General features: G+C 39.5%; 1 protein-coding gene across 1 annotated transcript in view; it reads right to left on the minus strand.

Moving 5' to 3' along the window:
* Window positions 1-22,989, minus strand: part of SLIT3 (slit guidance ligand 3) — a 508,252-nt gene that overhangs the window by 70,038 nt on the left and 415,225 nt on the right. The window contains exons 22-26 of the mRNA XM_054168241.1: window positions 22,764-22,835; window positions 22,513-22,584; window positions 17,223-17,294; window positions 11,544-11,707; window positions 7,971-8,095 (exon numbers count right to left, since the gene is read on the minus strand). Coding sequence (XP_054024216.1) covers window positions 7,971-8,095; window positions 11,544-11,707; window positions 17,223-17,294; window positions 22,513-22,584; window positions 22,764-22,835 — 505 coding nt within the window. The remainder of the gene's footprint in view (window positions 1-7,970; window positions 8,096-11,543; window positions 11,708-17,222; window positions 17,295-22,512; window positions 22,585-22,763; window positions 22,836-22,989) is intronic.

Raw genomic sequence — 22,989 nt, forward strand, 5'->3', positions numbered from 1 at the left:
GCCTCATTTTATTTAAATCAGAAAGATTTATGATCCTCCAGGGTATAATACACCTTCTATTACCTCTGTAGCTAGTAATCAAGAATATGCCTGTCAAAGTCAAAGTGCATGGATTCATCATATTATTTTCCAAAATTCTAGTTCTTCTCCTGTGAGTATGAAATTTAATCCTCAGTGGACATCTGAGGTTTATTTTGCAATTATATTCCTTACTACGTAAATCCTAATTGTCCTTCTAAACCTCTCCTTGCATAAGTACCTTGGCTTTCAGTGGTCTTTTGGGCTTTCAATCAATGACAGAAGATGTGTAATTAATCTATCACAGAGTCAATTCAACTAGCACATATCTGCACTGCGTCCAGCGGTGCCAAACTGGATGGGACAGGTGCCCTAAAGCTTCCTAGGTTACTTGATCAACTGGTGGATGCAGATCACTGTGTCAATGTTTTGGGAGATGCAGGAGAAAATTAAGGACATGGCAAATAGTTAATTTTGCCCAGGGTTGCCTTTATACATCAAATCTGAACCAAAATATTTGATGTAAAACATACATAGAATATTTTATATGTAGTGTCTCATTCAAGCAGTACTCATGAATGAGAACAATATTTTCAGTACCTTCAAGACACATCAGTGCCTCTTTATTTAAAAATACACATTGCAGTGACAACAAAGCTTTCCCCTTAGGCTATCAAAAGTCAGTGCCTCTTCTTTAACATGAACACTGTAGAGAGGGTTATAAGGACTGGACATTTGCATATTTAATTATTGTGTTTTATTGCTCATGGCAATGTGATACTGTGACACATAAGCTACTGAACACAGCCTGCATGAGAGAGCAGAGACATCTCATCCAGGAATCCAGTGAAACCCAACACGAGGCAGGGCTCATGTGATTAAAAATCTCTCCACAGAACTCACTGTATTTCTGAAATAAATACAGTCAAAGGTACTGGAAAGAGTCACAGACCATTTGAAGAAACTTTTGCTGGTGTGTCCCTGTCTGTTAAGGGTGCAGGCTTTTGGTTTGGAACAACTATGTACTGATAAAATATCTCACATGAAAATACATCTTATATTAGCTAAAATACCAGTATAATCTGTTTCGCTTTTGGAAGCTCTGCAAAACTTTACCTACCAGGCTTGCCAGGTTAGAGATACCAGTAAGCTTTTCTGGCATAAATCAAGGCTGTAATGTGATAGTGGATTGAACTGTGACAGGTACCCCAGGAAGGCAGTAATGTTTTCAGAATCAACCATGCAAATGAAATATTCAGAAAGTGAACATGCCCACTATGACAATGAGCAAGAGCACACTGTTTCTTTCAGAGGTGCTCAGAAGCACAAGGAGGGGAACTCCAGGGCTATGGCGGCAGCAGCTCAGCACTGGAACCTGCACTGTCAACAGCAGTACAACTTCACCTGCAGTGTGTGCACATACCTTACTCAGTAATCTGCTACTTCTCAAGCTAATCTGGCATTATATAATTTCTATTAACATCACTGAGTTTACTCTCTCACAACAAAGAACGTTTTATTTTCAGCTGAGCCTGCTTACAGCAACTTCATCAATTCCACCATCCCCAAAGGAAAGAGGAAAATAAGGCAATTAACCTCCTAGGACAAGCTGTGATCATGTTTTTGGACAACAAAAGAAACCCCAAAGCCTTATTGTCAAGTACAGTCAATGCCAAGAAAGCCTCAAGGATAACAGAGGACAATCAGAAGAAAAAAAATCTATCAATAAGGATTTTCAGCTGTGGCCAACCACTTTGATTCAATTGTGTGGAAATGGTGGGATGCAGAAAATTAAGAGCTGGTTAAACACAACTTGACTAAGCAGAGTTATAGCAACTAGCAATCACCTGAAACACAGACAAACCACAGAGGAAGAAAAATTATCTAGTGAATTAGGGCCAGGCAAACACAAGAACAAGAGCCTGAAATGCAGGATAAATGCCAATAAAGACTTGTTCCTTACCCTGAGAAAAGAAAGAATTCTGGTCTCTTAAGGCATTTAGAACTAGACCAGAAAAACAAGAGTAGAAACAAAGTGGAGAGGGAATAATCCACATTGTCAAAAGAATGAATACAACAGTGCCCAGCTGTGGTATGGTTTACTATCTACTTGAACTGCCCAACAACTTCTCCTGATGCAGCACTGAGCGTACACACACACACACACACACACACAGAGCAAATGCCTGAAGCTGCTTAACATCTGCTGCCTTGTTGGCCTAACAAAAATGGAAATAATTCTTCAGAGCTGGCTTTACTGTTCAGAGCCCTCATTAGGGCATGTCACAATGCATTACTATGCTTTTTACGGGGCTTGCACTGGGTGTATGCATGCCTCACCACCTTTAGCCAGTAACTGTGCTGCTAATCCTGCCTTAAGCTGTTCATTTTTATGCTTTTCTGGATGTAAATCTCCATTTTCTTTAGTCCTCCTACAATGTAAAGGGCAAAAAGAAAGAAACACAAGTCTGAGTGACGCATGGTTAAGTCTAGGACAATAAGCATACACAGGAAAATAATGTGATTTCGGCAGTGTTTTTTCCTGGCCTAGGAGCATTATATGAAATTAAAACAACCTACTGCTAACACTGGTGTTTGCCCTAAAAATCCAACCATAAATATAGGTCTACTCATTTTACACAGCCACCCATTACCTCTCATCCCCAAAGGCTTTCTCCTCCTCCTACTGAGAGTGGAAAATGATGCCTCAACATTCATTAATAAGCATTTTAAGTATGGTTAAAACAAACAAATACAAAATAAAACACCCCAGATGCCATAAACACATGCTCCAGGAGAATTTATTAGAATGAAAGTTGAAGGCAGAATCACCTCACACAAACAGTATTTTGCTGCATATGAAAACTTGGCTCTGAGCTTACATTCCGCTGCCTGTCCCACCAACCCTGACACTGGGAGAGGAAAGAGGCCAAGACAAAGTAACACGTGGAGGTAGAGGCATTTGCTCTCCTGACTCACGTGGATGAGGGCAGGCTGGTTTTAGAGTTCCTTCCAATTCCTCCTCCTTTTGCAATTCCAACTTGGGGATTTAGTTGTGCACTGAATGATGTATATAGGGACTTCTATGTATACGTTAACAGATCCAATGGAACGAAAGCACAGAGCTACATTTCCAAAGAGTATTAGCCTGACAAACTAGGCAGGGACTCTTGTACAGCTGGCATGCATCAGCAGCCAAACCCTGCACTTGGTGACATTCATATAACCCCACCCAAACCAGCATAACTGAGAAACTGGCCCTTTAGAATGAATTTGTACTATTTCAGCCTGCAGGAGCCAGCCAGAATATCAGTCTAGGAGCAAACACCACCATGTCTACATTTTAAGATCAGTTCTGTGCTGTTCCAGGACTCGGACAGATCATTCATGCAATGCTGCAAAAGTGCATCTGGACAGCAAAGTACAAATACAGCAAACTTCTTTTGCTTGTGCTCCAAGAAAACTCAAGGCCATGTGCACCCCCATCAGTGAAGGATGCAGTCAGTGAAGCACTGAGTCCATGATAATGGAATGGGGTCTGTAAGGATATAATCTGCTTTTAGCCCTGTGCTGAGCAGTCACAGCTTCTGCTTAGCTACATCTACCTGCTCAAGTGCTAGCACATCACTTATATCTGTTTACAACATGTGATAGACAAATCCTGCATATTCCAGAGACACTGCTATGAGATTCTCAATTTCTAACCCTCTTTCCAGGGACGAAAACCTGGCACAGGGGGCAGGGAGGAGGGAGAGCCAATTTCCTAGTAAAACTTTGGAGCCAGCTTCCTTACTAAATATCTTTCTGGCTTCACTAGAATGTCTCCCACCACAAGAGTCTGGCTGCAAAGAATGCTGCCTTTCCAAAGCTCAAGAGCTTTACCCAGGATTTTTCCAATTGCATCTGTCATTCTGGATGACTGGTGAAATTGCTTGAACCCTCAAGATACTGCAGTGCTGCTAGGAAAGTCAGGACACTGGCTGAACTCAACAGAAAGGTGAACAGTTGGATAAAATTTACACAGCAACTCTACCACAGACATGCATCAGGATCTGTTGCCTTAAAGGTGGGATATGTGCTTTATTAATTTTACCTGTCTGCACTTTCCATTTCAGACAGCTTTCAGTAACAGCAGAACCCAGAGATGACAAACATTCTACCTCCCAAAGGCTCAGGCTCCCATTTATCTGACAATCCAAGAGCGTATGGTGATGCCTAGGCAGGTACTGCATTTAATATTCTGGGTTGGAAATGTTCTTTCATTTCAGATAAAACACAGATGTATTTTAAACTCTCTTTCCCCTGTTCTCAAATAGCTCTACTTGAAATAAATGAATAAATAGATAAATAAATAAATCCCCTTCATTTGTTGTTACCTCAGGTTTAAGAAAAAGCAGTATGAAAGAGACAAAAATCAGGCAGAAAATCCAAGAGGGCATTTTCTGGATACAGAAATGGCAAAATACACTGTGCTGGTTTCACTTACCTTAGTTTTTACTACAGCTATTCAAGTAAGTCCTTTCTCAATGGCTTACTGATTGCAAGTTTGATTATTTTCTTGAATTCTAACACCCATAGACTTGATTTTACAGTATCAATGGGAACACATCAAAGCCAAACACTCTGCAGGACAAATGAATTAGTATGGTACCGTTATCTGTTTACCAGCCACCAGCTGCACTTGCACATACTTGCACTGCAGGTGGCCAGCAGAATTTAAAGCAGAAGAAAGCTTCATTTCTCTGCTTGCAATCATATTTAACAATCTTAAGTCACACATATTATTGAAATAATCTTTCAAAGAATGCTATGGAGAAGGTAAAGAAAACTCTGCTGGATAATTACACCTATGCCTGTGTTTAATAAGAAAACACAAGCTGCATAGCATGAAGAAACATTTCCTGCCAGCATTGGTGGCACCCTGGAGCTCAGCTGGTCCAGCCTACCAGCCACCAGAGATGGCACCCTCACACCATCTCCCACTGCCTTTGGAGCTTTGTCCCCAAGGAAAACCACAAAAGTACTGTTTCAGCCACGACTTTTCTATAGCAAATGCACTCATCCCCCATTTTAAGGGAAGAGCAGCAGCAAAGTCAGCTATCAGCACACATTCTTTCCTGGCCCTCAGCGAGCAATCTGTACTTCTGTCCTCATCAAACACAACTGCTCAGCCTGCTGGCCTCTCATCTCATATGGTCCATGAGTTATCTCACTTTAAAGTTTACCCAGACCCATCATGGGCAGCATTACACATTGCTGAAATCCCCATAAGGTATAGATTCCATAATGAAAACAGTCATGTGATGATGAAAACTAAGAGACTGAGTGATCATCAGTGTGATATTGAAAAATAGACCGTAGCCTTTTGTGACTACATTTAACTGCTAGAAGTGCCTGATTCCATCAGGCACCAGTTTGGCAACTGGCAATTTAGGTGGCTTTCTGCTATCTGGCCTACTGTTTATTTTCTGAAGGCTAGCATGAGCACAGGAACCCCAGAAAGCAGTCTGTAGCCATCAGTCCCTTTCCAGGGAGCAGTATAAAGCTGTCAGCTCATTTGAATGAGCTTACATTTGAAAACAGGGTGGGTTTTCACTTTATTGATTCACTCTTCCACACAGGATTTTTTTCAAAATCTACATCAAACAAGGAAAAACAAATGCTGAGAGGGCAGATTTAGGGCAATTTATCAAGGTCTGGGAAATAGCTTCCAGATGGATAGAGCTGTTTGGTGCTGGCTGGTGAGAAGGAAGCAAGGTATTGTTATTGAATTAGCATGAATCTCTGGTGGAGAACAGCGTGGTAGATAGAGTGCTCCTTTCATATGGTTTGCATTTGGACCTGTCATATTTCATTTTTATTCAAAAACCTGTGGTAAAGACACACAGTTCTTTTTTGCTTATTAAATTTCCACCAATTCTCCTTGTACTGTTATCCAGTCAGTATTTTTAAACTCTGCTCTAAGTGCCATGCCTGGATCTGTTTGCTCTTTGCCATGCTTGGATGACAGCTTGGTGCTTACAAGCTCACAAGTGGATTTAGATTTTGCATTCATGCACTGAATGTTACCTGAGAAAGTGTGAGAGGGAGAAGGAAAGCTGGATGCTCTGAGATGTTTAAACTGAGTCACTTCAAGGGTTTATCAAAACCTAAGTAAAATGATGCATACTGAGGTCTAATGCACACTATAAAGTGTTGGTATAACTGGAGGATATTTTTGAGTATTCTTTTTAATAAATTACCCCTGTTTAAATATGTCTTATAGCAGTAAAAATATATCTGTACTAGTGCATTTACTAGTACAAAAACAGTTAAAAAAAAAAAGACCCAAACCAAAAAGCTTAAGGGAATAAAAAGGAGATATGCTCATAACCAACAATATTTCTACTTCAAATAACCTGGATATGTGCCTTACAGAGTAAGACATACAAAAATATTTATGTATTTTCCTGCTAGTTTTCAAAGCGTTTCCTTTTCATGTTATCCTAACACTCAACTATTCTCTTCTGAAGAATTCAACATCAAATTAAAATGGCCATTATTCTATTAACCTGAGGAGATAAACAGCCACAGGTTCCCTCACTGCAAAGACAAATCAATTATTACCAAGTAGTTAGTTTCAGTTCTATGAGATTTTGACTGTGGTCTTTCGAGATCTTAGTAAAGTTGCTGGTTAACATGCTCATGCGTAGAAGGATTTTCAATTACTTAAGAGAATTGTTGTTATTCTGAAGTACTAGGCACGGGGGCACTGGGCTGAAGTACAAGAAATAAGCTTTTACAGCTTCCCTTTTCCACTGTTTCACGGACCTACCACAATTACTCTGCTACCAGCTGGGATGTATACTAAGGAAACAGGGAAGGGAAATGGCTATGTCATCAAAACCAATTCCTAAATCCTACCTGAAATGTAAGACTTGGATACTCATGTTTACTTCCCACATGTCTGGTTTTGCCGTCCTGTTTTTCCCCTATATTTCTTATTACTCTGTGTTTTATGAGCATCTGCTTCAAGTGACCAAGACTCTGTAAGAAATACCCAATGAGGCAAATAAAATCAAAGCCTACAGGATGCAGCCTACTTCTTTGGCCATAACATCTGATCTCCCCCAGGCTGAGAACAGATCATATGCCTCATTTAATACTTATACTTAATCCCGTAGCTACTGGCTACTGAGCTAGGTTTGCAGTTATAGCAACTCTGAAACAAAGTCTTGATAGCCTCAAGCTCTCCTGATGCAGTGTTAACAATGGGGGGTTGCCCATTACTACCAAAGAAATTACTTGGTAGCATGATTTTTCACATGCTCACAGTGCTTGGCATTACCAGGGTTTCACATTTGCACCTCACCCTATGGACATTAGTGATCACACATCAGAGACAACTGAGCTAGTGGTTGTTCCTTCTAACCAGTTACCACCTTTTTATCAGTCTGTGTCAGATGGATGTAAACCAGCAGGTATCAACGTTCTGTTATTGAGGACTTAGTTGACCCTTAATTCTAAACTGAACTGCCTCCTCATTGTCCTGACAGCCTATGAAATGGTTATCTTGTTGGTGGCAAAAAAAAAGAAATTAAAAAGAAGATAAAATCAACCTGCCATTTTATATGGATATCTATGTCACAGAATTAGAGAATGCCCAAGGTTGGAAGCAACCTCTAGAGATTGCCTGGTCCAACAACCCAGCTTGAAGCAGAGACAGATAGAACAACTTTCTCAGGATAATATGTATAGTCAGAGTACAGAGAGAAAAAAGTCTTTCTGATTGTTTGGGATAAAATTTGTAGTGGGATGCAGTTGAAAGGTCATATACAATCTGATTGAGTAAGGGATCTTTTGATCCTGAGCTCAGTTGCCTGTAAAATTGAGTCCTCACGGTATAGCACTTAAGAAATCAGAAGCAATGAAGAACACTGTATTCTTCTCATGTAGTTAATTTGTATTCATACCTTGAAGCCAAAAGGGCAAGTGCATTGGTAAAACTCCACTGGATCGTTGTTGCATGTCCCATTGTTCTTACATGGGTTGGAAAGGCACGGGTTACACTTGGACACCACACTGATATCTACTGGATCTGGAAAGGCAAAACACAGCAGATTAAGAGAGCAATGGATGACAAAATTCATACTTCCCATACTCACACAAGACATTTCTTCCTACTGCAGTATTCACCCTGTGCTGGCACAAACACACATGCTGCAGGTGCAACTTCACATGGCAGCATGGGATTCCCAGGGATCAGAGAGGTTTTTAATACTTAAATCAAGTGCCAGGCAAATGTCAGTGATGCTTATATTCTCCTGGATATGCAAGCATGAGCTCTGAAAAAACATGCTGGGATTCTCCAGAGAGTAGCCTTATATATATGTGGCTTTCAGCAATTTTTCCTTCGCTCAGGGCTGGATATTCTGCAATAGCAACCCCCAGGGAACTATAACATGACATTTCTATAGCTGGTAACAAGAATGAAAGTGCAGATGCAACAACAGAAATAAAAAACATGCACAAAAAAGATTTAGTATGGGGCTTAGGGGAATATTTAGGTGCAAAGTGTTCTACCATCCTTAATTTTAAAGAGAGTTTAAAACTTATTTTCTTCCTGTTCTGCCCAGAAGAATCATTCTCAACAGAACTCTTCCAGAAGAGTGGTGATTTTTGTGGGTGAACAGGAAAAAGAACAGAGACCAAAACAATACTAAGTACATTTAGGGTACCAAGTCAGTCAATATTTTATTGCTGAAGTTTTACAGACAGCTAATTTAGACAGTTATATTCTCAGTTAAAGGAATGGTGATTTTGAAATGCCATATTTCAAATATTAATGAGTTAATGGCTTTTACACACATGATAAAAACCCAACCTTAAACTTTACAAAGGCTTAAATGATATCAGGCAGTAAAGACCTATAATAATATTATTTAAGTTTAAAGAAAATACATTCTAAAATAACTTAAAATTGGTACTGTGCTAATCAGAAGTGCATACAGAGTTTTTGCATGACAAAGTATAAGAAAAGGTAAATTGTGAGACATCTTGAAAGTGAAGAAAAGTATCTTATACTTGATGCTAGAGACAAAGTGGAGCTCTAGAACACAAACAAAACTTGGGATAAAAAAACAAACTCCAATCAAGGATTTGCTCTGGACCATCCTGTAGGAGACAAACTTCCCTATTAGCTTTGAACATGGCACAGCACCAACAGTGGGTAAGGACATGACAGAAATGGGTACCAGGAAGTCTCAAATGAAAAGTACCTGCAGTGTAAAGGCTATATCCTAATCCTGTACCAACGCTGGTGTTATCAGGACCACTGATTAGAATGCAACATGCAATGATGAGGTAAAAAATACACAAGAAGTAACAAATCTAAAAAAATTACATAAAAGAGTGTTGTTGTCTTCCTCTGTGTCTGTGTTTGGGTCTAAATAAATGACATATATGCTTTTAACTTGGAGTTAGACAGAAGAGGAAGTAGCATCTGAATTTCTGGCAATGAATGTGCAATACCTGAGATACTTTTTGTATTGAAGATAGACTATATAAAGAATATATGAAGGTAGCTCTGGATAGCTCTGAAGGTAGCTCATGAGACAGGCAGCAGTGCTGCTCCTGTAGATTTGGAGGTCACTAAGCCACAATTCATTCTAGTATTTATTTGTTTCATAATACACTTGCATATACTTTCCATTTATTTCTGTGGCATAGATCAAAGCTAATCAATGCAGGAGCTAATAAGAACAGGGTTAGTTCCTCGCAGTTAAGAAGTTTGTTAGTTTGCCCTTGTGGATGTGATTTATAAATCCATATAGCCAAATGCCCTCAGCCCAGCACATTCCTTTCTTCTACTGCATAACTAGGAGACCAATTTAATAAAAAGCAGAGCTGAGTTTGCATGACTTGCGCATTACATACTTATACTCTCTTGGCTCTGCTGAGCCATAACCTTCTGCTCAGTCACAGGCTAAAAACATAATTTTAACAGGAATAAGTTAATCTTTACTGCAAAATTACTGGAGGTCACAGAGGACATCTCTGCACTACCTTTATAAAAGCACTTCAAGGTACGAAGCTCAGCATGAGCTGACTTCTTGGGGAACAGGGCCGTTCAGAGTACCCTGAGCTCTGTGCTTGCAGAACTTGAGCTAGGACTGAATCTACACAGGCAGAAGTATAGATGCTCTGTGTCACTGCTGCTGACAGGCACACGTCACAGCTACAGCTCGCAATGAGAGGGCGATGCAGCTGCAGCACAAACTGAGACCACAATGAACCTTGAGGAAGGCAACATGCAGGGCCCCAGACCGAGGGTAAAGCCGCACTTGACATGTAATATACATCCTGTTGCTTTACCACTGAAGAGCATCACCAATGACCACAAAGAATAGTGTGAGTCTTAAATGTAGTTAGCATTTAGGTTATATTTGTATTTCACACTTGATAGACTATTAGAAAGGCGGTAGCTCTGGTATTTATAGTCAGAGTTCTGATAGTTTTGAGACTGACATCTCTAAGTAATTAAGTTACACAGTTAAAATTGTGAAAAACATATTTGAAAAGACATAAAATTCAGCTCAGGCTTGGGAACCTGTGTCGTAAACCCACCTCAACACCACCATTTCTTTGTTCAGCAGTTTAATCCCAGCCTCTATAAAATCATGCTGCCAAGCAGTACTGTAAATGTGCATGGCACTCTGAGAGACATAAAAACAGGCTTTATGTCCTCATTTCCATCTCCAGGAGAGGCTACTGACCCATCTTTTCCACTATAAATACAACTCCATCTTCATGTACTTGTTGGTAACCTAAGTGAACCTCCCAAACATTTTTTACAGTAAGAACATACAGGTATATCCTAATCTGCATTCACTAATAAGATATTTTATCCACAAAAGTGTGCTCCTTACAATTTGTCTAACCCCTTTCTAATAAAGCATACTCCTGTCACTGACCTCCCTCTAACCATTACTAGCTGCTACAGTGTACACTCCAGAATGAGAGTACACTGAATTATGATAAAAGCATTTTCCATAATCTACCGTTCCTGATACAGAGCTGATCAGGACCTTTGTAGATCTTCAAGTGAAAATGTACTTTTGGTAACTACTCACTTTTCAGAAGAATTCTGCTTCTCAGTTTTCAAGTAAATTACATAATAACTAGAGTGCTCTATATTTTTAAAATAGCCCTTATTTTAGCCAAGTTTTCTGGGGTAAGTAGAAGGCAAACCCTAATTTTTTTGCTCAAGCACGTTCTAACATCCTACCTGCTAATTTGCCATTATATAATCTGGTGTGAGCAATAGGAATACTAACACTTCCGAGGTTTGCTGGTTTTCTTTCCGGTCGTACAATTAACTGCACTAGAAAAGGCAACTTGAATGTAAAGTGATGGCACAGAAAAAAACCCCAACTCTCCTCCAAACTCACTTTGAAACCAAATAGATTGCAAGTGTATAACAATAAAGTTCTGAACATGAGGGAAAGCAGCAGGAGAGAACAGAGAGCCCACCAGCTTGCTCCTACCTTTGCACTGGAAGTGATGAGTGGGTGTTGTGAGCAGCAGCCTGTCCACCATGGCATCAGGCCCACTGCAGCGGGCTATCCCCGGCTCCTTGTACCCTGCCTTCACCCACTCGGAGAGCCAGCGGAGGTGACAGTCACAGTACAAAGGGTTGGTGCCAAGAGCCCTGGTGGTGTGAACAGTTGACAACAGTTATTTCAGCTTGCAAGCAAAGATAACACCTCTGATCTTGTTGAAGGCACAATTTATTCTGTACATTTACAGGAACGCTTTACTTTAAAATGTGGGAAAGATCTTCTGAGCATTCTATTCCATGATTCATTCAGAATGTCTTTTACCTTTATCTCTTCCAGTATTTCCACCCTTGTTCTTTCTTCCCACCATTAGTTAGGGTGGTTGTATAAATACCTAACAACCAGTCCCTTTTTCAAACAATAAATCAAACAGTTGTGCTTGAACAATGCCACCAGACACATTGCTTTGATCAGATTTATAACACTGGTTTATTTTATTTAAGCCTTTCGCCTTTGTGAGCATATTGTAATGGTGAATTGTGTAATTCAGTTTGGATCTGACAAATCATGTCAATGTCTCCCCACTAGATGAAACCTATAATACAGAGGATTCTGGCTTTCAAAACTGAAGAAACCAGTAATTTGAATTGGGCTTTTAGACTTGACTATTACCGTATATGTTATCAAATATTTTTAAGCTGGTATTTTAAACTCAAGCTTCTTTTAAATAAGAACATATCAGGATATTAAGATAGAAACCTCAGTAAATTTGTTGATACTTTTGCTACTGGAGTGACTAATGAACCCAGTGTGCCCTAGACAGATTCATAATGAGAGTTCATAGGTTCAAACCCTGTCTAGGGCTCATTCATCAAAATTAAACGTGTACTGCAGCACAGTATTAAAAAATATCCATCCATTCCTTCTCTAAATCCATTGCTTACAATGGAAAAAAAACTACTGGGTTGACTTTTTAACCCTGTAACTGTGATCAACTGGCTCACTTGTTCAAGGTCAAGCAAAATGCACCAGTGAAAGCTGGACTGAAAAATTAACTTTAGTGTTGAACAACTGCCATATAAAAAATGGGAATAGGAGCAAAATGGAAAGCCAGATACCCTGTTAATTAATCTTTATAAACTACACTGGAAATAAAGCTGCTCTGTAGACACTAGACAATAACAATGTACAACTACAGAAATTATATTCTTCTGTTTGCAGTATTGCTGTTTGTTCTTTTACTTACTTTTAGGAACTACAGTGAATCTCTGCACTTTTACTGATGAGTTCTAGCATACTCTATTTCTTTGCACATTATAGCAAAATATTTCCACAAGGTAAACACATCTTGTTAAATAACAAAATATCATCCCTAGCATTTTCAAAATAATGTGCAGATGTTTATGTTCAGACACTTCTTTTTTTTTTGGTTATAAGGCAGCTTAGAATAAAGTCAATTAAAATAACTGTAACCATGATGCAGAGAAAGAGAGGAGGAGATGTCTAATTTTTATAGGTTACTATCGTACATTTAAGTAAAGATGAGACTGTTCAACAGGATTGGGAATCTGAGTTACCAACACATCTGATGGCAATACCTACCATACATAGCATCCATTACCAAGGGCCTCTTTGTAGTGTCCTCATGGAGCTGAGGGTTCAGTTGATGTGTGGCAGTGTTTGAGAAACTGAGTCAGCTACAGCATTCTCTGTATTAGCCATTGGTGAGGACAGCAAACTAAGAAGGACCTAAACTAAGAAGGTCTCAGCTCTATCCCAACAGATTTTGGGCTCTTTTTAAGTAATAGTACAGTAGTGCTGTAACATACTTGTCATTACCCTGCCCTAAACAAATTAGTAGCATCAGGGCTTACATAGATGATTCAAGTGAATAAAGTAATAAATAGTAAAGAGAAACATTATGTGTGTACCACATACAAACTTTCCTCTGCATAGTTTGTTATAACAGTTACATTACAATGATATGATGTTTAAAATCATGTTTTGGTGACTATCTTCTCATAGGCTTTAAATAGCTATGGAAAAAGTGATGGAAGTGCCTAGATCTCAATTTTGGTTTTCCAATTACACTCTAATTTAAAGCTATTACGAACAACTGACTAAAATCAATAGTTTTGTCTACGCTACACAAATATTTCCTTGCAGATCTCAAGGTTAATTTGATACCCTCCTTCTTCCCGCTGACAACCTGTAATGATCCAGAAGGCCCAGGCTCAACGCCTTGGCAGTCAGCTTTCTCCAGCCATAATATCTATCCTACTATTAGCCACACAGTTGGTAAATGCAGCATACAATTTTGTTCTCCCATGCATTATGAGCTTTATGAGTAGCAACCCGTTGCATCAGTTTCAAAATTATTCCAGTGCATGCTTGCTCCTTGAAGATCTATATATCATGAAGAGCTCAAAATGAATTTATTTTCAATTATGTATGACTTCATTTGGATAAGCACAGCTTTTCCTGGCACACAAAGAGCAAAATCATTGTGGTTGCTAGAAGTTTCAGATCCTCTTTAAGAAATTGGAGAGCACAACTGCACTGTAAAATTCAATTGTTCAACTGTGCAAATTACACCCTAGACAGGTCTTATTTATTTTATGGATCCTATTTATTACTGCTCATTTGAGCTTTGTGTATTTTACATTTCTGGCAGCACATATATCTAAACAGATAGACTGCAGTGATTGTATTGGGCCAAAGGGGTTTTTATCACTCCCTAAGGTGTGTGGCTTACCCAGGAAAATTGTATCTGCACTTCATTTAAAGTAAACCCTGAGGAAAATCCAAACAAATGGGGCATGATATGTTTATCTTCCGAGTTCTAAAAATACCCTCAGAAGCCAAATTCCCAGTATGGAAGGTGTCACTGTGCTTCCAAAAGGAGGTACAGGGCTTCAGCTCAGTCAGTCAGCCTTTCATTTCAAAACAACATACAAAATGATTTGACTATGCTGGGAACACGAAGAAGTACATTTTGTGCAAAAAGAGTATTTTCTCTGACAAGGTGTAAGCTTGAAACAGAGAAGGTTATTTCTCAGCTGAAGTTGAAATTGAGCTGCTATTGTAGGTTAAGGACTAACTCTTGAACCAAGCAGAAATCCCAAGGGTATGGAAAGCCCCCAGGGGGAGGCATTGGATATTTTAATATGTTATTCCATGCCCTTTCCTGTATTATCCCTATATGATGAGCAGACCTTCGAGTCAGCTCTCTCTTAGCTGTGGGCATTTTGGCTCTTGGCTGGTGCTTTTGCTTTCGGCTGCGTGGGAGGGAGGCCTGGCTGGCAGGAATCTATTTCTGCTGCGTAACAGGGCCTACCTTAGGCCTGGTCTGGGGGGGTAGGCCATTGCCGATTCGGACTGTATATATCCTTTTCCCTTAATACCCTTTTGTACTTCATTTACTTTGTAAATATTATTTCTATTTAACTTCCAGTTCCATGTGAGTGTTTTTATTTATTCCTTTGGGGTAAATTCTGCGTTCTGTCCTGAGCTGGGTAGGCTCAGTTCAGGACAGCTACTCACATGATTTCTGTCCCTGCGAATCTGAGATATCTTTAATTGTTATTGCCCAGAGAGAAACTGAGCCAGAAAGTTGATACACAGAAATAAACAGTCCAAGCACATATTTGCCATGCAGAAAATATGCAAATATAAACTGAACCTTGGGTTCAGGTAAGTGTCCTGGAGAGTATGTTTGAGGTTGCAAAGACAGAAATGGAGGTAGAAAACCTATGTCAAATCAAGTTAGATCCAGCTGGTGGCTGGTCACAAGTGGTACTCTTCAGGGCTCAGTATTAGGACCACTTCTGTTTAACATCTTTGTGAGTGATCTTGATGAGGAGTTGGAGTGCACCATTTATAAATTTGCAGATGACACTAAGTTAGGTGGGAGTGTTGATCTGCTTGACGGTAGGGAGGCTCTACAGAGAGACTTAGATTGGATCAATGGGCCGAGGTCAATGGATGTGCTTCAACAAGGCCATGTGCTGGGTCCTGCACTTGGGCCACAACAACCCCATGAACGCCACAGGCTTAGGGAAGTGTGGAGGAAAATTTGTCCAGCAGAAGGGGACCTTGGGGTTCTAATCAACAAGCAGCTGAAAATGAGCCAGCAGTGTGCCCAGGTGGCAAAGAAAGCCAATGGCATTCCGGCCTGGATCAACAATGGTGTGAGCAGCAGGAGTGGGGGAGTGATCATCCCCCTGTGCCAGCTTTGGTGAGGCCACACCTCGAATGCTGTGTTCAGTTTTGGGCACTTCAATACATCAAAGACACTGAAGGGCTGTAGAGGGTGCAAAGAAGAGCAATTAAGCTGGAGAAGGGCCTAGAGAATGAGTCTAATGAAGAGTGACTGAGGGAACTGGGCCTGTTTAGTTTGAGGAAGAGGAGGCTGAGGGGAGACCTTATTGCCCTCTACAGCTGCCTGAAAGGACAATATAGAGAGGTAGGTGCTGGGGTCTTCTCACAGGTAATTAGTGATAGAACAAGAGGGAACAGCCTCAAGCTGCATTAGGATAGGTTTAGGCTAGACATTAGGAAAAAAAATTTCACTGAAAGAGTGTTCAAGCATTGGAACAGGCTGACCAGAGAAGTGGTGGAGGTGGAGGTGTTTAAGGCTTGTTTAGATGTGGTGCTTAGCTATATGGTTGAGTGGTGAACTTGGTAGAGTAAGGTTAATGGCTGGACCTGATAATCTCAAAGGTCTTTACCATCCTGAATAACTCTATGATTCTGTGCAAGGCACGCCCATTTGTTTATATGTCTCCGTATGTGTGTACATCAACAGCAACTCAAGTGCCAGAGGGCAGCATCAGAGCAGCAAATACCCATATGGGCTTATGAAACCCGGCACCTCCCAAAACAGCCAAGTCATACCCCACTCTCTGAGTGAGGACAGCAATCAAAAAACATACTACACAAAATTCCCTTTCCTTTACATATATTGTCTAACATTATCTCAGTGAAAAAAACATCTCTGTTTGCTGTCTTGGCACTAACCAATACACTTCAGTTATATTTTGTAACGATTGCAGCTAGTTGTCTTTACACTTTTTTCATCAACCGAACTGCATTTAAAAATATCCTGGACTTCCACCAATACAACAGTGATTTCCTGAAATATCTGCAATGTCTAATAACTTCTGAAAATTATGGGATGAAGTACTAATGCTGTGAAATGACCAATTTCCATATGATCAAATAATATGTCTGAAGCAGTAATTCGGCAACAAGTCCATACTGACAACATTTCAGTATGCAAAACATATGACATTTATTAAGCAAAGAATTCACATTTGCTTAATATTTGCTCTTTGTGGGAGGTTTCCTGTCTCACTCTCAGACCATAACACACTCTGCATTTCACACAGACAATGCTGAAAGAAACCCTTAAACACAAAGCCCACAGAAGAGGAAACTGTCACATTAGCTCATTTAGTTTTCCTTAAGAAAATATTTTGCTAACTAATAAGAAGTTCTAGTAGGTTTTTATTTCCTTTGAACAGATGTACTAGGAATATCCAGAGCAGAATATGAAAGTGAGCAGGAAAACCAGAAAATTATACAATTTAAATTTGTATTAACAGGTACTGTTTTATAAACCTGAAACTCCCAATGAAATAGAAGAACCCCAACAGAAGTACTTACAGATGGGACAGGGATACCAGGTCATTGAAAGAACCTTCAGGAACACTGGAAATGTCGTTTCCATGGAGTGTCCTACAAGAAAGGAGAAGTGGGAAGGTATCAAACCACAATATTTTATTTGCTTCCCACAGGTGAGGAATTGGTGTTTGAGAAGCAGTTTCTACAAGCTTCACAACTCATGAGCTTCCATGCTTTATTACTTCTGCTTCTAGATGCTGGTATTTAAAGATACAATTGGAATTGTTGGTGACTAATGTTTTAAATTAAAAGGGTGACATACTGTTTATGCTATTAAAAGTGTATTGATGACAAGCAGACCCTCACATACAGACCTGTATTCTTTTATAGAATCCCATTAGCCAGAAACACAGAAAAAAAACAGGACAGGGCAAATAGGGACTGTGGAAGTTAAATTAAATATTGACTTCAGAGAGATCCTAGGAGAGAACAAGGGCCCATGAGGGCAAATATAGCTGTGCTTTCATGGTCTAGTTTTCCATTCTTACAGTAAGAAATATCTCTTTGTATGGTATTCTTAAAATCTATTTGACAAATGCACTTATGCTACCAGGGAAAAGACTAGAAATTAATTGTTTTAGGATATTATTCAATGCTGCACAAAGCAACAAACATTTTTCTAGCAGGATTTTCAGGATACTTGCAAAAAAGCTCTCCACTGCTCCCAGGACATTTTTAAACAGCCACTTTATCTCTTCCCTAAGAAATACATTTATGTGTGCTACATGGACAAGCATAAATGGGAAGTTTTTTCTTGCAGCTTGTAGAGCACAACGCTTGCATTCAATGTGGCAGACACTTTGAGAGCTAAAATCAGTATTTGTGATTAATTGTCGTTTTCATTTGCACCTGAAGACTCTGTGACAGAGTAGGGCACCATCACTAGAGGTTGGGACAGACAAATAGAGGGAAGAGCACTTCTTGCAGCACCAATGCTCCCATCTGACAGGAAAACAGCCAGCAACAAATGAGTGTGTGGGAGGGCACAGGATCCTGGAGGTGACAACTGCATTTAAACTATCCAAAAAATGCACAAGAGAAGGCACACAATCATTTATTTTATAAATAAAGTCAGCTCTTCAGCTGCTCCATGCTCTGCCTCTCTAGATAATTATCTGACAAAAAACAAGCAAGCAAACAAAAAAAAACACCCAGCATAAAGAAAAATATTTATAGTTTATTCTAACTTTTCTAGGTTGCATGTTATTGAATACTAGTTTCCTAGTAACAGAAAGAATTTGTAAGGTGCCGGGAGGATCTCACTGACTCTTTCCTTAACAAAAGTTAGTGGAAAACTTGCAAAGGCAAAGGACATCGATATTTTAGAATTATATTTTCTTTTGCACTTCTCCCCTGAGCTGGTTCAGTCATAGCAAACTGCCATATTTTTTATGTCCCCTTTCCCAGATCCAGAAATTACTGTCAGTGCTCCAGAGATGGCAGAGAAGGGTGGAAAAAATAAACCTGCTGTGTGTCAGTTTTGTTGCAGCTCTTTCCCTCCAGCCATTCATTTTCTAATTTACCTGGTGATCTGTGGAAGCAGAAATCACATCTTATTTTTTATTTCTGTGACTGTATAGACTCTTGAAATGGTGCACATGGAGTTTATTTAAAATGAACCAAATACCTGGGCCCATGGAAATACACAATAGGCCCAGATGGAAATGAAAGCAACTCTTTTAGCATCCTTTCTTCCCTAACACCTATAAACTTCTCCAAGATCAACACAATGCCTTATAATTCTCATGAATTCTACCTTACACACTGCTTTACACCAGCATAGATACAGCAAAGAAAGCCAGACTTGCCAGGGGAAGATACACACTGTTTGTCTCCTATGAGGCTGGGCCCTGATATGGACTGTGAACAACGTCTGTACACGCAATGTTACCTCACCGCAGCTGCAGTTTCTATCTTAATGCACTGCAAAGTTTTTCTACAGACCTTGAAACCACAAAAACTATACCAGAGTTACCCTGCTGGCATCTCTCTCCAGTTCTTGATGGCTGTATATACAAAACTTCCTCCTCTTGCAAGCATACCTAGGTTTTGGCTATTAATAATAATAGCTGGCATATGTAAGGATGGATCTCCAAGCAATTAATCTGAACAGGAAAGATATGAACTCCTACACAGTACCTCCAGATAAAACACCTTCACTAATTCTATACAGAATGACCAACTGGCTGAGACATACCCCACAGCTATTAAATAAGGAGTATTTCTGTTGGTATGAGGAAGCAAGATCAAGCCTGGTCAACATCTTGTCATCTAAATGTTCCCTCTTTCAATGAAACAAACATATTTAAATAAGCAGCCACTCATAATGAGATTATATTCTGCTCTTTAAAACTGCTTAATGAGGTGCGAGGGGAATCTCTCTGAACAGGCAGCAGAACTTCTATTTATCTTCTCATCACATCAGCAGTATTTATTCTGTGAAGGGGCACATTTTCCCATCCTTGATGTTTTGGAAACTTCTTCCAAGAGAAGCTGAAGAATAACAAATCCAGCTGTATGTTAAGAAGGTGAACCCATCAAAAATATAAAATGTAAAGGAGAGTTTGAATATTCATAATTACTTTGTCTCAATCTTGGGTTTTGAAATCTGTTTACATTTAGCTTCTACAGAGACTAGTTTTAGCAAAAAAAGAAACAACAAAATAAACCACAAACCCACAACAATTCACTGCAGTAGCTTTGGTGCAAAAATCTACTTATACTAGCTTTTGCTTTTTGAAAAACATTTTCAAGGCTCTCTGCTGAAATTGCTCCCCAGCACACTTTGGTTGCCATGATGGATAAACCAGGTGAAGACTGAGGATTAAAGACCTGATTGTAAACACTGATACATATTCAGGCTTTAAAAGAAGCATGCTGAGTCTACAGTTTTCTCTGTTGGGTTTGTGCTGAAAAGTGTAAGATATCTGTCAAAGATCAACTTCATCATACATCTGTGATTATTCTGAATGTCACATACATATTTAGCTTATTTACTAGAGAGAGGCAAAAAGACAACAAGGAATTTGGATGGTAGAGAAGCCTGTATGAGAAGGGTCTAATACTTTTAAAGGCACACACAGCTGAAGGTACTGAGATCTCTATATTCCTTTTATAAAAAACCCCAAAACAACCAACCAAATGGTCCCTTCCAGCCCCTGACATTCTGTGATTCTGTGAAATGTGGAATTTTTTTTTTCTTTTGCTGTTGTTTTTTTCTTTTAAATTCCTTTGAGGAATGGATAATAAATAGCTGACAATAACGGATTGCACACTGTCACTCGGAAGCCATTTTCTCTCTGGAGAAATTGATTTTTAATAACAACACAGAAGACATGTGGCAAAAGTTGTAGCTGATACTAGAGTTTTGTGGGCCATAATAAATCAATTCAATCTGGAGGCTTCCCAATGCGTGATGCAGGGACAGACATTCCCATTTAGGCTTCATTTCACTCCTCTTTGAAGAAGGAAGATATGTTTTTCAGTTTGATTAACAGATAATTTTTAAAAGGCAGAAGATAATAGCTGTTATTAAAGTGTTGCCCTTCGTTTCTGTTCATACATGGCCTGCAAGAACACAAGTGAAGAGACAAATTGTAGCTGTTGGAAAGAATGAGGCATAGTATAGCTACACTGTAGTTCAGGGTAGGGAGTAACAAATTAGCTTTAATCAAGCTAGCTTGGGTAGCAGAAGCAAGCCCGAAGACAGCTTCACATGGAATAATTTATTCAGCCACAAAACAGAATATATTAATCTGTGGCTGAATTTCAGGACTCATGTAGCAGCATGAATGTGACCATCCTACTGTGCTAAAAATCAAGAGTCCCAAGCCAAACTTAAAAGAACACATCCAAATCACGTATCTTTCTTGTTTTTACTAATGGAAACTGGGAAACTAAAGCTGTCTTGTATGTTAGGAGGTTGAAATCTAGATATCTATTTTACCACTCAAACCACAGTGAAAGAGCTCAGCCAAAGAGCAGTGCCTTATTGCTTCCACAGTTGCAACACTACCAATGCTGACACTTTAATTCCTTGCTTAGGGGGTCTGTGCACAGAAGCCACTGCCCTGTACATTCATAGGAACTTCTGCACGTGAATGACAGCTAACACTTTTTTAAAAGTAAAAAATATTCATGTGAAGTTTCAAAGGACTCAGACATATTGTTCAGCTCCTCTGTCCTGACCTCTTAGTGTTCAAAGCTCTTTCAGCACACTGAATCATCTCAACTACTTAATTTGTCTGCTTTCAGTCCACTGTGCAAGTAATGATGACCCACTTATATAGCTGGGCCATGGGGAGAAAGGTGGGTTCCCCACCCTGGTCTGACATGTGTCCACACAAACAACTGGGCAAACTCATCTCAGGGTTTGTTTCTGATGGGGCAGGCGGGGAGTAAGAGACAGTAATATGAGACTGAAGCAGAAGTCAGTCTAGAAGGCAGTTTAGAACTGCTCCTGCTGCAAGGAGCAGTTCACAGCCCACACTCCAAAATATAATAAGCATGACAACTTTCTGAAGAGATTGTAAGCAAATTTTTCAATCCAGAAAGCTGCTGAAAACAGATACACTGGAAAGAGAAGGTGCAGAAAAGGATCTCCAAAGAAAGAAACCACAGATAGACGTCTCTTGAGTGTGCCATCATTCAATATGAAGTGAAATTTCACTAATAACTTAAGAGATTCAAGACAGGCATCTCAGCATTACTGGCACCCAGCCAGTGGCTTGACTTACTCATTGTTTTAGAGTGGAGACTTCCAGCTTCTATTCAGATTACATTCTATAAGTAAAAACTTGCCTTTAGAAACCTAAATTCATATAAACTCTTCTAAAAAATGCACAGGTTTTCAGCAAAGACACTCTTGCTGAAACATCTAGTGGAAGCTTAAACTCTAAAATAAGATCAAAATTTTGCAAAGAGGAAAAAGTCCTTTCCTGTGGGGCAGCAAAACGTTGTTCAACTAGAAGGGTAAATAGACTCTATGCAGTCTCTTGGAGGCCTGTTTTCAGGCTAGTTCTTGTCTCTGAACTATCATAGAAAATTCATTCATCCTGCAAATGTGTAATTGCTTCTTTTCAAAGTTTAGCACTCACCTGCTCTAGTCATTACCGGACATATTGCATCTAAGTATAAGTACATTGAAGCTAATTATGTGAAAATATTTATGACTACTGGATCAAGTGAAAGCCATCTGCTCATTAAAAACTCCCTGCCATCTACAGCATTCTAATAAGCTACAACTCAGCTGCATCAAAGAAGTGGTACTTACAGCACTCGAAGAGACCTGAGCCCATTGAATGCATGGACTGGGATGCACCGAAGCCTGTTGTAACTCAAAATGCTGGGAGAATGAGAGAACAGAGTTAAAACATTGCATTTTCATTGGTTATTCCACTACTAATTCAATCACAAAGAAGCATGGAAAGCCAGACACTTAATAAACAAGGTACACACTACTCAACACCTGGGATGGTGTCTCTAAAGCAATTAAAACTGTTATCAAAACTTTAGTCTACTTACAGTGTTGATAACTGAGTCATGTTGCTGAAGGTGTAATTGGCCAACACACTAATGCTGTTGTTGCTCAAATCACTGAAGAAACACACAGAGAAAATACAATTTATGTTTATGAATTGAGAAATAAGTCTTTTTAAAAGATTGCATAATATCTGCACAGCAAAATGCTTGAAGCAATTGAAAAGTCACAATTTATGAATTTACGTATTTTCTAACTAACTTTGAATAA

Source organism: Dryobates pubescens, chromosome 16 (assembly GCF_014839835.1).
Source record: "Dryobates pubescens isolate bDryPub1 chromosome 16, bDryPub1.pri, whole genome shotgun sequence".
NCBI classification, from domain to species: domain Eukaryota; kingdom Metazoa; phylum Chordata; class Aves; order Piciformes; family Picidae; genus Dryobates; species Dryobates pubescens.